The sequence below is a fragment of the Phaseolus vulgaris genome, chromosome 3 (assembly GCF_051622355.1).
Source record: "Phaseolus vulgaris cultivar YP4 chromosome 3, ASM5162235v1, whole genome shotgun sequence".
In the NCBI taxonomy this organism is placed as follows: domain Eukaryota; kingdom Viridiplantae; phylum Streptophyta; class Magnoliopsida; order Fabales; family Fabaceae; genus Phaseolus; species Phaseolus vulgaris.
This window is the reverse complement of record NC_143500.1, coordinates 48506904-48523262: the sequence shown is the minus strand read 5'-3', so window position 1 is coordinate 48523262 and position 16359 is coordinate 48506904. Positions and strand designations below refer to the sequence as shown.

Genomic DNA, 16359 nt, shown 5'->3' with positions numbered 1-16359 from the left:
TCTGTAGGTAATGCTGAATTTACCTACATATTCAGATTCGTTGGTAAAAATCCATAGATAATATTATTTTTGTTGTGGTGAGAAGAAATAAATAAAAAACTAAATGTCTTTAAAATATTAAAGGTAAACACTACTGACCAATAGGGAGAAAAATAAAATAAAATAAAAAAACTCAAATTCCTAACGAGTTGAAATTTTTATAAATGAACAATCTTCCAAGTATCCAATTTGAGAAATGAAAGTTAGAACACCCATTCATCTTTGTGAAAATGAGATAACATAGTAGAATATTAATGGGATAGCATACCATCAAATATTATGAAAAACATATTAAATTACCATGGTTGTAACAACCTATAGGATGAAGTATTCAGAAAAACAAATATTTAAACGGAAAATTGTCGAAAACGATTTTAAAAAGAGATTTATTGCATAACTTTCAGTTATTTTTGTTCACAAAGTCAAAAGAAAAAAGTCGATAGGATATCGTGATATACTTAGGAATATAACATAAGGATGAATTAGCTCAATAGTAAAAAAAATACAGGAATAACCCTCTGTAATAACCTAAAAATAAAAAACAAAATTAAAAAAAAGTAAAATCCAAATAATTAAAGATTTAGAATCCCCATCAACAAAAAAAATGAAGGAATAGCTAGGCAAAATAATTCAAGGAGAAATGAAAGTTTCACACGCTTTACTTAGTTTCTTTTCTTTTTTTAATTATTTTGTTTTGTCTTCGCATGGAAGTCTAAATATTTTTTGTTGATTCCTTTGTAATTCCCTATTGAATTACGAGGTTTTGATCAATAAAAGTTTCATTTTTCAATTCTATAACAGTTGTTTTAATATTCTAATATTTTAAAAAATTGACTTTTGTAAGAGGTTGTACTTGAACGCATGATTGAGAGCCTTTTTATCTTAATATTTTGTTTCTTAGTTAGTTAGTTAGTTTAGCTCGCATTGTTCTAACTATTTTTTTGGGCAGGTGATTCAAGAGGGAAGAGATAAGCATTCACATGAAGTATACGCATAGAACAAAGTGAGTACCGATTAAATTAGTAGACACATGTTTTAGTGGTGAGTTTCAGTTGAATCAGATTGACGCATGTTTAATCTAATTTAGCTCTGTTGGAGGATTGAGAAATTATTAGTCTTTAGAGAACATCTGAAGAATTCAATGGTAGAAGAAGGTAGGATCAACAGCTTTTTATTTGCTATTTTAATTTTTTTTTATATTTTCTGCACAACTATCTCAACCCTTTTTTTTTATCGTTAACTTGTATTGCTTGCAGATAAATTTTAAACTTTGATTTACTTATTTCACTATTAGATATTGGATTTGTTGAAAGATGACTTGAGGTCATCTGATCACAATTATACTATTATATATTTAGTGTTAAATAGATTTACCCTTGACACGCCTGAATTTATAGGGAGGTTACTTCTCATTTATTGTTAGTTTATTCTTTAATATGGTTGATTACCCAATCAATCAATGATTTCGAATGATGGAGTTGTTTCTATCCCGATTCTTACTTGTTTAATTTAATTTCAATATTAAAAAAATCGTATCCAAATCCAATCAACTTTTACAATTTGATTCGGATTGATTTTTATTTATTTTATTCATATATGTATTATATGTTTGCACTGTGACATCAATACTAAATAACTTACATGATTTACCTTATAAAAGCCTAACAAACCTACCAATATTAATATATGTATAATATTGTACAAAATTCTAAACATAAACATTAAAATTATTTTTGTTTTCTTTCAATAATATTTTATTTTTTTTTAACAATTTTCTCCTACAAGATTAATAATGTAATTAAAGTTCACTTTACCAGGATAACTCTTTTTCCATCTCATTCATATCTTAAACATATTTTTATTCATCTACCACATGCTTAAAGGCATGAACCAAATTATTTTGTATTAGTGTTTTTCTCTTCCAAGATTAATAATTTAACCTGCACACTACCATAATAACTCTTTTTCCACCTCATTTGCCTGTTAAACATATTGTTCCTCCTTTATCATACGTTTATAGGCATGAAACAAGTTAGGCTCATTAATTGTTTTTCTCGATTTCTCGTATAATAGTAAAATAATAAATAATATAATAATATTTAAATAATTAATCTTGGTTCAATTCGATTTGTATCGATTCTGAATTTCAAACCACAAACTGATTCAAACTGCTTGGTTTTGGAAAAAAAAATTCAAATTGATTCAAAAAATTCAAATTGATTCAAAAAATTCCAACTTTAATAGGTTATAGATTTTTTTTTATCGTATCAGTTCTGAAAACTCCTAATTCTATTTTTTGACACCTATTGTTTATTACAGGAAGCATTCTATCAACCTTCACTTCCTTGTTTTGAAAGAAAAATTAAAAAAAAAAACAAAAAAAATATTTATCTATTAAATTTTGTTAAGTAATGGTTCTCGTAATTTTCAAAGAAAGTATTATTATTCTCCTTTTAAATTTAAAGAAAAAAAAATACTGTAATTTCTTCTACTTAGTAAAGTCTATTCTCCGTGGGTTTTATTTTTCTTCTCTTTCTCTTATTTTAGCTGGTGTAAATAGTTATTACTTTATTACGAACAATCGTACAGATTGAATGTTATATGTGAAAAAAAGGGAAAGGTAGAATAGAAACTTAGTTGTGATTTTGTAAATATAAATCATATATTAAAACGTGAACCAAAATATATTTTTGTGCAGATTATTTGAAATCAATATAAATATTTATTTTAAAATTTTCCCAGTATTATTTCTACCTCAAATGTTTAACAACTAATTTAGAAAGATACACTGAAATCTTATTTATCTAACAGGGATACCTATTAAGAATTGTCTGATAGTAAGATTAAAGAAGTAATTAAAACTTACCACCAACAATAGTGTAAAAGAATTACAGCAGTAATGTATGATGGTGATATTTGATGCCATCCTTCACTTTACACAACCCCATTTCGTGTATTTGTGTTAAAGATTTTTGTTTTTTTGCCTAAATGAAGCAAAGGATATAATTAGCAGGACGTATAGAAAGTGTAATAGTTGACGTAATTGTGTGAAGGAGGGATTTGTGGGATGGTTGATGAAATTTGGGAACGTTGTAAATGGGGTTGATCCTGATGCTCTTAGATTGGTTTTGAACCGCTGAAATCATTCCCTTCCAGTGATGAAGAAACATAGGAGAAGAAACAAGTAACAGAAGTTTGCAGTGAGGGGTAAGTGGTCCAGCGTGGGGTCAAGTGAAGCAACATTCACGGCTATATATTAAAGCAAGTAAAGTGAAGCTACTAATAAAAGAAGTTCCCTCAAACTGATTCTGTTCACAAGATCTGTCTCAGATAATATTGCCCACAAGAAATGGCTCTCTATGGTCCAAGATTGGTGGTGCCCATAGACTTGAAGAAGAAACCGTGGCAGCAGAAAAACCCTCTTCACAACCGCTGGCATCCAGATATACCACCGGTTGCAGAGGTGACGGCCGGGGAAGTTTTTAGAGTTGAGATGGTAGACTTCAGTGGAGGTGCCATCACCAAGAATCACACTGCCCACGATGTCAAACACGTTGATCCGTTAACTGTGAGTTCTTAATTCATCATCATGATTACCTACTTCAAACCAAACTATAGTATACATACTATTTTCTCCTACAAATACACAATCACTGCTGAATCACCACTAAACTTTTTACAAGATTTGACAAAAGTAATTAAGAAAGTAAGAGGCGTGATACACTTAAGCCCAGCTGGTAGATAGACTATGTGTTTGTGAGTTAATAAAGAAAGGTAAAGAAAACGAAAATGATATTAATTGTAAGAGGATAGAACTTTAGAAGAAAAAATTAGCGTGCGTCGTCTGTCCTCATGTCCTCGTCGGCTATTATTTGACCTCCCACTGTCGATTCCCGCTTATTGGAATAATATACACTAAAATGATATGTACGCAATATACTAAATTCCTCTCTAAAAGACTCCATTGCCAAAGAAAAGATCATTATGTATCTCAAAAAAGTAGGGTGATAATAGATTGGAATTTTCAAAATCCATTCCATAAAACCAATTTAGATTCAATAAAATAAATTGTTTCAAAAAAATCATATTTTTTTAATTAGATTAAATCGATTTAATTTTTTTTAATTTAATTTAAATTGGACTAAATCTAAATTAAAATCACTTCATCGATTTGATTAAATTTGATGTTGGATCAACTTTATCAACCTCACTTGAGATCCACCCTATCAACATTACCTCATATCGACCTTATTAACTTGATGTGAGGTGAGTCCAACTCAATTTGACATGATTTCAACTTGATGTATGCTCGTTCTATAGTTCGAACATGGGTCCAAGTTGACTTGATCTAATTTGGTCTAACCTAAGATCGACTCGACTTGGACTCTACCAAACTCGGTTTGATCTAACCACAACCTAATTTAATCTCGATTGGACTCAATCAAACTTGGACCTAACACAACTCGACTAAACATGAGGTTAAGATAACTCAACTTCACCTGATGTGAGGTCTACCCAAATCAACTTGACATGACCCCAACCCGATGTGAGTTCGATATCTCGACCCAACACATGCCCAACTTGACTCGTACCAACCTAACCCAACCTACCTTGGTCCCACTTAGACTATACTCGATCTACATGTGGTTGAACTTGGCTAGACATAGGCTCGTCCTAACTAGACTTGGCCTGACCTACTTAGCCCAACTCAATTGAATATGGGTCCACCTCTACTTTAGTCTACATGGACCCTGGTCGAGTCAACTCAATCTAACGTGGGATCAATCTAAACTCAGCTTGACATGACCCTAAACCAATGTAGATATGATGTCACGAGACACTATGGGTGTAGATTGACTCAATTTGACCTAAGATTTTATCGATTGCAGTTGTCCTAGGCTTAGGTCCTCAACTCGTTGGGCTCAGACCAACTTGGTTCGAACTAGGATCGGGGTGACTCGGATCAACCTTAGTTTGGATTGACTCGACTCGCAGTTAGACTTAGGACCAACTTGAAATGGTCATGATTGGGCAAGACTTGACTTGGTCTTAATTAGACTAGGACTGAAATAGTCCTAGCCTAACTCTGTTGAACGTGGATTCATCTTGACTCGACTAAATGTGGGATCGTTCCGACTTGACTCGATTTAAGCTCAACCTATTAGATATGATATGTGGAGCCGACTTGATTCGATATGAACTCGAATTGACTTAGCTTCACTTTAACACGTTAACTCGCCCCATTCTTGCATGTGTTTAACTTGATGATATCTTGTTTAGGTCTAACCCGACCTAAAATTTCATAGCTCAATATAACCTAAACGCATCTTGATTTTTATTTTCAAAATTCAAAAACTTATCCAATCTATTTCCAATTCAAATCCAATTAATTTAATTCAGACTTAAAATACAAAATATATAAACTTAAATTTAAGATAAATCTATTTAAATAATCTTAAAATAATATAATTTTTTAAGATAATTATAAATTAGATTTGATAATTTGGATATTTAAAAAAAAAACAAACTTGGATTACCTTACTTATTCCCCAAAAATTGATATGGTTTTACTGTTTGTCTTAATATATCCTAAAAGGATTTATGGTGTAAGATGCACAAATGAATCGGATTAGAGTTTAAAATCAATTACCTATATTTAAGTTGTACTTTAGTTTAACCCATTCTTTACCGGCTTATAGGCTTTTCAATCAACTTAATTTTTAGAAACATTAAAGAATTAAAAATAATATATATTATTTCATTAATATATATGTTAAAATTTATATATTAAATCAATATCGTTATATCATATTAAATGAGATTCACTACCAATCTAATTTTAAAATATACATTCATATCCCTTGTTTTTTTTAAATAATATATCAACATTCCTTCTAAATGTATATATCAATATATCTAAAAATTATGGCAAAATTGATCTTACCTCCGCTATCATGTAAAATGAGATTCACAATTCCTCTAATTTTAAAATAAACATTCACCTCCTTTATATATTTTTTTACAATTTCTTAACTTTTAAATAAAAATTCAAGTTACCTTATATTTTTAATAAGACATTTATATGAAGTAAGATTAAATGATTTTATTTATTATAAATAAAATGAGGAGGGTGAATGTTATGTGATTAAAAATATAAGGGAATTAAATGTATTGAAAAATAAGAACAGCATATATATATATATGTTTATTTAAAATTAATAAAAATATGAGTATTGTTCTATTAAAAAATAAGAAAAATAAATATTTATTTTAAAGTTAGAAGAGTATAAATGTGATTATTATGACTTCCGAAAAGATGTATAATTTTTGGAAAAAAAAAATCATTTGAGACTTAATCTTCAAAAGATTTAGTTCATTTTAGATCTGGATAGGATATAACCTATGACAATTTACACTGTATTGGTCGGGTTGGACAAGACAACACTACCATTTTGATTGGATAATCTCACTTCTGAAATTCCAACAATTTACCCAACTTCTTAGTTTTGTTGTCTACCCTGTGTAAACAAAGCAGAAAAGTTAGTGAAACTTTGTTTTTCGCATTCCTTTATCTTATAGGAAAAAGACCAACATATTCGATTCTTTCATCATTATTGAGTAATTACTTAAAAAATTATCAGACTAAAATTGTACCTGACCAAAATTTTACATGACAAAAACAATGTTTTTTTAATTTTAAATATACGTTAAAAATAATTAAAATATATTTGTTATACATAATTTTAGTTTTAAAAATTTAAAAATCGTCTTTATTATACACGTCAGGTAAATTGTTTGAAAAAATAAATAAATTAAAATTTCTTTTATTATACGACTTGTTTTTTCAAAAATTAGAATTGAAGTTATATGTTTGATAATCATATTATTTACTTTTAGCTGCTTGTAAAATAATAATATTTGATATATGTAGTTAATTATATATGATTATTAATGATATGATCATACATCATTAATCAATTAACAAAATTAAACAATACTACTAAACATTTTAATAATTGTAAGATACTATTTTAATTGTCCATAATTATTCAATCATATTTATTTATTAATTTTTAATCATTCATAAATTAATTGATGATATTTACCTATATAGTTAAGACGTATCGCTCAAGAAAAAAAAGCAATGCTCTGTTCAAGATTATATAGTCTTAAGAACAGAAAATTTATTTGAGTAAAATTTTACTAAATAAAAGAACAGGAACATATGGGCCAGATTTGTTTTCTTCTTCTATTCTTTCTCCAATTATGTTAGAAAAAAAAATCTAACTTTTTCTTGAACTATTTTCTCTCATTCGTTTATACTCCAACAACCAGACGTTGTTTTAAATTGGATAAAGTTTATAAAAAAATGTGTTAAACATAAATTTGTAACCCTATTTTTTATTATTTTAATAATTCAAAGCAGGCATTAATTATTTACTTATTCTATCCAATTTAATGTTATTATATTTCTTCTGGATTCAGCAGGTTTAGTGTGATTGCTTAAGATATTAGTGAATCATGTAATTAAAAAAAACGATATGCACCAAATGAATACATGCCACGCTTTCATCGGTGACTGCAACATTGTTTTCTGGGACCAACGAGGCGTGGTCCTTCCACCAATTGAAAACCGATCCCCTTCTTCACCGCAATGCTAAACTTTGTGAGAACAGTATCTATCTAGAGTCTTCACCAAACCCAAAGTTTGCAAAATACACAGCGATTTGTCCATGGCACCACCAACTAGAAGAGTGGTTTCGTCAATAGATTTGAAGAAGAAGCCATGGGAACAAAACCCTCCTCTCCATAACCGATGGCACCCTCACATACCACACGTGGCCGCTGTTAATACTGGTGAAGTCTTTAGAGTAGAGATGGTAGATTGGACAGGAGGCGCCATTAGAGATGATGATTCACCTCTGGACGTAAAATCTCTGGACCTCTCAACTGTAAGTAAAAAAGTGTCACAAACAACTTAATTACTAAACCTGATTTTGGATACTAATCAACGAAGGATCCAATACAAACCAAACACTTGATAACTATATCTGTTTCTTTCTTCAGTTTTTATACTTTGTGACACTGTAAATCACAAATTCTCATGCATTATAAGTTCACTAATTTTTAGGATAATTATATTAAAAAACTATAGTTATTATAATTCCTAATCACATGGAAAAATAGTCAAGGAAAGGAACTTTACATGGTTTTATCTAATTAATTAATTTTGGATGGATGATAAGGTACATTATCTTAGTGGGCCAATTAGAATTCTGGATAATGATGGGATCCCAGCCAAGCCTGGAGATCTGCTTGCCGTTGAAATATGCAACTTGGGTCCTCTACCTGGTGATGAATGGGGTTTTACAGCAACATTTGACAGAGAAAATGGAGGTGGCTTCTTAACAGACCATTTTCCTTGTGCCACAAAAGCTATCTGGTATTTTCAGGGAATATATGCTCATTCACCTCAGATACCAGGTGAACATAACCATGGATCATTTTTATCTAATAACATGATACGAGCTTAGAATGGATATATGAAGACACTTCTACATACTTATTTCGCTATTTGCTACTCACATAATTTGTTTGTGCTGGAAAGGAGTACGATTTCCAGGTTTAACACACCCTGGGATAATTGGAACTGCACCATCAATGGAACTCCTGAACATATGGAATGAAAGGGAGAGAGATATAGAAGAAAATGGTGTGAAGTCTTTCAAACTCTGTGAGGTTTTGCATACTCGACCTTTGGCAAACTTGCCATCAACAAAAAGTTGTCTCCTTGGAAAGGTACGAATAATAATCAATTGATCACGAGTTAATGTCTATAAATTTAATTTGACTGCCCTCTTTACCACACATTGAATCCAAGATCCACAATTATTATGGGATTTCCACATATTTATGTCATGTTGAGTTTTTAGAAAAATATTTCTTGATTTAAAAATTCAAGATAAAAATTGTTTTGGAATGGTTTGGTAGAAACACCAGTGTTAATTAGGATTTTGTTATTTATACTCTTAGACTTAATTTGTAATTTAATAAAAAAAATTATAATAATTTAATAAATAGTATTTATTATATTTTTAAGTTACAATCTTCAATAAAAAGATTAGTAGTTTAAAAATGACAAACACTAAAAAAATTAAAAAGAAACCCTCTCAAGGAATTAGTAAAACATTGTATATAAAATAATTCACGCCGTAGATTTTTTTTAGGGTAAGATACATAAAACAATAAATTTTCTCCATGTCATTTTCCCTAGTCATAATTAAATGTGGTATAAAACTAGTGAAATAATAAAACACACAGAAACCTATAAATAATAAAACTAGTGAAGTCATCGCCATTCGAAATAATAACACGTCAGTTTTCTTAAATTACAGACGAGATAATTTTTTGGGTGCTGGCATATTAACACTAAAAAGATAATCTTCACACTTTAATAATTAATATTTTATTTATTTTTATTTTATTTTTTAATTTAAAAATATAATTATATTATTATAAACAATATCAAGTATATATTATTTATTGTTCATGGTGTTAACAAAACTTTTCTCAATTTATTTAATTCGACAGATTAAACAACAGTAATCAAGCATTTAACGGTTTCACCCATATTCTTGAGTAGGTAAAACTAATACATGCTTTAAGAATCATGTAGTTACCATCCATCTCTAATGGCTATTAGCTTCTTCTTTTTTTTAAATTGAAAAATGTGATTAGTTTAATGTAGAGATTGAGTGAAACAAGATGATTTTGGACCACCCTCCCTAGAATGAAGACTTGAATCATAGTAGTCCCTATATGAGACTGTCAAATCAAGTAAAATTTGCGACATCCCAAAAATGCTACCTTTTACACAAGAAAACACACTAATCTTGATCCAAGTTCACAAAAGCCATTTAGAATTTGACCAATGCTTTGTTGACATGCTAAGAAATCAAGCAAGATTTTCCGTTGTGTTGTTTTAAATCCTTTTCCTGACATGCTTCTAGATCGAAAAAGGCACTAGTGAATGGGAGAGGATTGCAAAGGAAGCTGCAAGAACAATACCAGGACGAGAAAACGGTGGAAATTGTGACATAAAAAACCTTAGTAGAGGGGCAAAGGTATACCTCCCAGTTTTTGTGGAAGGAGCAAATCTCAGCACCGGTGACATGCACTTTTCCCAGGGTGATGGCGAGGTCTCATTCTGTGGTGCAATAGAAATGAGTGGTTTCTTAGAACTCAAGTTAGTATAGCTTCAATTACTCAAATATCACCATACTTCAACACTTAACTCTGCCATTGCAAATGTAGTTAAAACTCTTGTTAAGAAACAAAAATAAAAGGAAAACATATACTGCTGCACTTAAAGAGCTGATAGCATTTTTGGTGTAATCAGGTGTGAAATTATAAGGGGTGGAATGAAAGAGTACCTTACACCAATGGGGCCCACTCCCCTGCATGTAAACCCAATATTTGAGATAGGCCCTGTTGAACCAAGATTCTCAGAGTGGCTAGTTTTCGAGGGAATCAGTGTTGATGAAAGTGGGAGGCAACACTACCTAGATGCAAGTGTTGCATACAAGCGAGCAGTGCTCAATGGCATCGACTACTTATCCAAGTTTGGATACTCCAAAGAACAGGTTTAGTTCCTCTCTCACTGATTATATTTAGTCTCAAACTAAGTTTCAACTGAAAACAATATATTAAACTTGTTTTTTCAAATTCTATTTACAGATGAAATATATTTAATTTTAAGTTTGAAATGTTTTATTCAAATTAAACATGTACAAGTATTTTCTGCATCATCAGGTGTACCTGTTGCTGTCTTGCATTCCTTGTGAAGGAAGAATATCTGGAATAGTTGATGCCCCCAATGCTGTGGCGACCCTGGCCATTCCAACTGCTATATTTGACCAGGTAAAATACTCTTAATTAAGCACGACCCTAGTTATTGACACATGTATACTAACAATTACGACAAATTTACAATAAATGGCTATTTATAATATTACTCCAAATCATAAGACTGCCATTTACTAATACTTTCTAGAAATGAGTGAGAGCCAACCTTAATGTTGTTGTGGAGTGGAATTATTGACATATTATATATTGATAAAAAAGAGGAATGCTTTTGGCTTGGGTCTGGACAAGGTTCTTTGTGAAAGTGGTTCTTGGAGGGAAGCAAGGTAAAAAAAGAAAAGAGGAAGAGAGAAAGAAACCGAAATTGAAAGAAGGAGAAGCACAAGGAACTCCTTACTTGGAGTCTTGGATTGATCTTGGAGGAACTTCCTCTCTTAAAAGAACTCTCAAATGCTCATATATTTCAAGATTTTTTACACACTAATTTGGATCCCTAGTGATAGAACTTTTATCATAAGTCAACCAAGTTCAAACACAAGGGACGTGCCTCATTATTTCTATTTTAACCTTGATTTATCCAAAACTAAGATACAAATAAAGGAAACAAAGGAGTATACATACTAACTAGGGTATGCAAATATTCAAAGAATGTTTACTATATAAGGATATCTTCTATATTAATTGTTAAAGCACCTTTTATCTTGTCTTCTAATTCATCCAATATTTTCTTGAAATGAGAACTTCCTTTCCATAATCACATCTGTACCATGTCCAATTACTTCCTTGGTGAGAATACTATAAAGAAGACAAATAGTATAATACATCAGTGCAACATAATTTAGTTCCTTAGCCTTAGTAGCTTTTCCAACGAATATTAATTTAGTTTAGATAGAAGAAACTAGTAAAGTGTTAGATAAAGAAAGAGATGGTGATAAAGCAATAGTTCCAACCCCTATAACTGTATAACTAGATATGTAACCCTTTGGCTTTAACAATACTCGTTCAACTTGGTGGGTGATCTTGATAGTCATTACAAACACTCTGGTTAGCATTAATAATGCATAAGAATACTTACCTTGTTAATTATTAGGAGTTTTTGAACCATTTGAAGACAGCTACATGTGAAGTGAACGAAAGTTGTTGTTGTACATTTATCAAAGCAACATGTCCTTAGTTTTCATTAGCAACGTAGGCATAAGTACCACAGGGAATGGTTATAACTGCAACACAAATTTTATCAAGTTAAACATCCAATTCATCAAAGAAGACATAAACCCTATCATCTTAAAGGATTGAATTGTATTTTGATATATTAGCAACACAATTCATTAGCTTAGGTTGTCGAAAGTCAATTTCTCTCCCTAGACATTTTCGAAATCCGAAGATGACATGTGAAATATGGCAGTGTTCATGAATAATGCAGATCCAGTTGATTTTGATGTAGTTGTAAGGTATTCCAAATGGTGGAGTGCAATGAAGGCAGAGAATGATGCAAACGTGGGAGTTAACAAATATATCTATTGGAATGAAAAAGATTGGGGTCAAATGGGTGTTTAAAACAAAGTTGAATGAGAAAGGTGAGGAAGACAGATGCAAGGCCATGTTGATAGCAAAGGGTTATGCACAACAATTTGGTTTTGGTTACAATGAAGTTTATGCACATTTAGTGAAATGGGATACCATTTGCATTATCATTGCACTTGCAACTCAAATGAATTGGCCCATATACTAACTTGACATGAAAAGTTTGTTTCTACATGGACAATTGAGTTAAACAGTAAATGTAGAGTAGTCATTGTGAAGGCGAGGGAGGAGGAGAAAGATTATAAACTCAATAAAGCATTTTATAGGCTCAAACTCCAAGGACATGGTACAACAAAATAGAAGTTCATTTTCTTTAGGAAGACTTTGAGAAATATAACTTTGAGAAATTGTAAAAAGATAGTGATTCACTTTAAGGAGTCAATGGAATGTGAGTTCGATATGAGTGATCTAGGAAAATTGAAATACTTCATAAGAGTATAAGTTTTGCAATCCAATTGTTCGAGGAGCAAGGCCAACAAAAGATAGTTGTGGAGTTAGAACTGATGCAACAAAATACAAGCAAATGGTTGGTTGCTAAATGTATCTCACAGTTACAAGACCCAACTTGATGTACGTAGTATGTTCAGCAATCAAGTTCATGAACGATCCCTCAAAACTTCATAAGCAAATTGTGAAAAAAGTTATAAGATATGTAAAAGGAATAGTATAATTCAGAATTTTTTATAAACGCAAAGGTGATGTGGAGTTGTTAGCTTACACAGACAACTATTATGCAAGTGGCTTGAAGGATCATAAGAGCATGTCTGGTTACATGTTCTCCTTGAGTGGTAGATATAATGACTAAACCACTCAAGCTGCTCTTCATTGTTAGGTTCTGCCATTGGTTCCTCCATTACTTATCAAACAGACCCCTTGGGATCTCTTCTCTAATACCACGATAAAAAGAGGAATTATGGATTCTATTTTGAGCAATATATAAGGCTAACATTGTGATTCAGTCTTAAAAGAAGGGATTTGATTCTACTTCTGCAATATTTCTAATGAAAAGATATTATTAATTTGAACTTGCAATAATGGGGTTTTATGTTATTGCAGGATATTCGTCCTAAAATTAACAAGGTACCAGTTGGACCCCGCCTTGTAAGAAAACCAGATGTTTTCAAATGCAGTTATGATGGGAACTTGCCCATTACAAAGAATCCTAGTACCACATAAACTCAGCAAAAATAAAGTTCATGAGATTTTTTTTATGCATGCTATTGTTCCTGAACATGATTAAAATCAATTTGCAACATAGTATTTGGATCCCTCTTACATCTTCTTGTGTCAAATTAAATATTAACTAAATTTCATTAAACTATGATACAATATAAATGGTGAAGTTATCATGGAATCCAATATGAGACAAATTGTTCTCAAATTTAGATGTTTTTCAAGTTTAAAACATCTAGTAAAAAGTTACTGAAAATATCCATATAATGTAGTTGATATTAAGTTTATTAGCAAATGTGTGAATATTGTTGTTACTGGTCTATGTCTATATATATTTTATTATTCTCTCACGTGGAGTTAAAGATTTATATATTCTATTAGCTTACACATTAGTTTACCTTTATTGTTTATTTCCTTTTTTTTACCAAAAATAAATAAATATTATAATTTATACAATAATAAAATTTGTATAGTCTAACGGTATTTCTTAGGTTTTTTTTATCATTCATTCTTATACATGATCCTGTGGTACAATTTCCCAATATCATCTTAATATAAGTATTTACTATAGCTTTTAACTAAATCCGTATAAACAATAAAAATACGTGATAATAATAGCACAGTTATTAAAACTACATTAGTAGTACTAATTTAATATTTATGTATCGTTACGATAATAATAATTTAATATTTTCTGTCAACAATTTTTCAATTCGATTTTGTTATACGTGGAATGTTTATCATAAATTAATTTACTATTTTATCGAAACAGATTAACGTGATTTATTTTTTAAATTTACAAAAATTATAAGTATAATACCAAGTATTTTTTACATTTTAAAATAATTATTCCATGTAACAAATTGGCAGTAAGAATTTTCTAAATATTTTTCCAAGGAAGTGCGAACATACAGTGGATTAGAAGATTATCATGCAAATTGTTACTTTTCCTAAGAAATTAATGAGAATAAAAATAGCCTTTTAGAAAATATCTTAATTTAATGTCATAAAAAGTTATTAGCTTAGTGTATAATTTAAAATTTTGAGGAGTAAAATATTTTGTATTTTTGTAAGAATTAAAAAGTTATATTACACAGCCAAACATATATTTAAACTTAGAAAAAAAAACATTTTTTTCACCATTGTTTATTATTTATATCTATTTTTCCGTTACATTTTAAGGTTTTTATTTATCAATAATATGTTTGTTATATTATTTTATTTTATTTCATTTATGATTCTACTCCCTTATTTAATGTTAAATAGGCGTAATCTTAGACTAACCGGAGAGAAAGAAACAATTTTAACACACTACGTGTGGTTTGAGAAAATACTAAATCTCTATAGTTACAATTTTACGCACAAAAGCATCCATTGTGCAAACTTTACTCCAATTATATTATTATTATTTTTCTTGTTTTTGTGTTCTTCAATTTCAAAGTAACATGTTCTTTTGTGTTTAACACTCAATAATAATAGAGCATTCTTATTTTGTAATAGATTTTACTCACATTTAAGTTTATTAATTTTCACATTTGTCTAATTTTCATAATGCTAGTTAATTTTCTTATATCTTAAAAAATAAACATCAAAACATAGTGTGATGATCTATATTTTTTATAAAGAGGGTGGTGTTTATTGTGTCAATTCAATTAATAGGATTACTGTCTCACTGTTTATTTATTTTTAGGATTAAATATATTTTAAATCTAAGTAAAATGAGTCAGTTTTGATTTTTATTTATATACAAATAAATTATTTTTCATATTTGTAAAACTTGAATTAATTGTTTTTAGTCCTTATAAAATGTATTCATTTTAATTTCTATATTTTTTTCATTTTTATTCAAAATTTGAAATCAGTAATTTTAATTTATAATATCCATTTTAACATAGATAATATAATGTATTTTTACAAATCGTACAAGTTTTCTTAAAAACACTATTTGTAGGCATAATATTATAATATTCATAGGTACTAATTGGATGATTACTTAATTTTTCGATACATACATAAATAGTTAACAATGATCATACAATATTAAAAAATAAATAATATTTTAATGATATAATTAATTTTAAAAAAATTTGTTGAACTCAACCACCAAATCCGGAGACTAAAAAGAAGAATAATACACGCAATAAAATGAAATATATTTCTGCCATGTACATTTTATTTTAAATCATCTAAACAATTAAATTTAAAATTATATATTTTTTAATTTTATTCTATTATCTCTATTAATGTAAACTTAAGAAGTATGTTTTATGAAAAGTAAAAAATATGACTTATTTGATGGATTGCTTCAAACGTACTTCAAAGATTAAAATTTTCAATGGCATGTTACCTGATTTTAAACTAATTTTTAATTAACACTAACTTTACAAAATAGATAATTCAAAATTTAACACGTCCAAATAATTGAGAAACATTAAACTTTAAATTTATTTAGACAAAAAAAAAACTCATTTTTTTTGAAATAATCTATATCATCACCTATTATGACATGTTGAGATAACAATCACCACATACAATATTAAGAAGTGAACTTTATGACTAATTTATGGCAAATTTATAATAAATATCCGTTTTAGAGTTTGGAGTTATGACACAATTTTGTTTTTAAAAAACATCTTGTTAGGTCAAAGAAGAAAACAGTATATAAATTGCTCTTAACCTCAACTTCTAAACGATGTGAAA

General features: G+C 29.5%; 1 protein-coding gene across 3 annotated transcripts; it reads left to right on the top strand.

The window, feature by feature from the left end:
* The first annotated feature begins 3103 nt into the window (after positions 1–3103).
* LOC137808232 (uncharacterized) lies at positions 3104–13867 on the top strand. 3 transcript variants are annotated; one of them, XM_090299674.1, is made up of 8 exons: positions 3321–3611; positions 7711–7991; positions 8286–8523; positions 8648–8838; positions 10050–10285; positions 10439–10682; positions 10852–10959; positions 13543–13867. In XM_090299674.1, the coding sequence occupies exons 1-8, from the start codon at positions 3389–3391 to the stop codon at positions 13660–13662; spliced, it is 1641 nt and encodes a 546-aa protein (XP_090155800.1). In that variant the 5' UTR covers positions 3321–3388; the 3' UTR covers positions 13663–13867. The 3 variants fall into 3 exon arrangements, with proteins under 3 accessions (XP_068465351.1, XP_090155800.1, XP_068465352.1); XM_068609250.2 differs by lacking the exon at positions 7711–7991 and having other exon boundaries at positions 3104–3607; XM_068609251.2 differs by lacking the exon at positions 3321–3611 and having other exon boundaries at positions 7508–7991.
* Positions 13868–16359: the final 2492 nt, after the last annotated feature.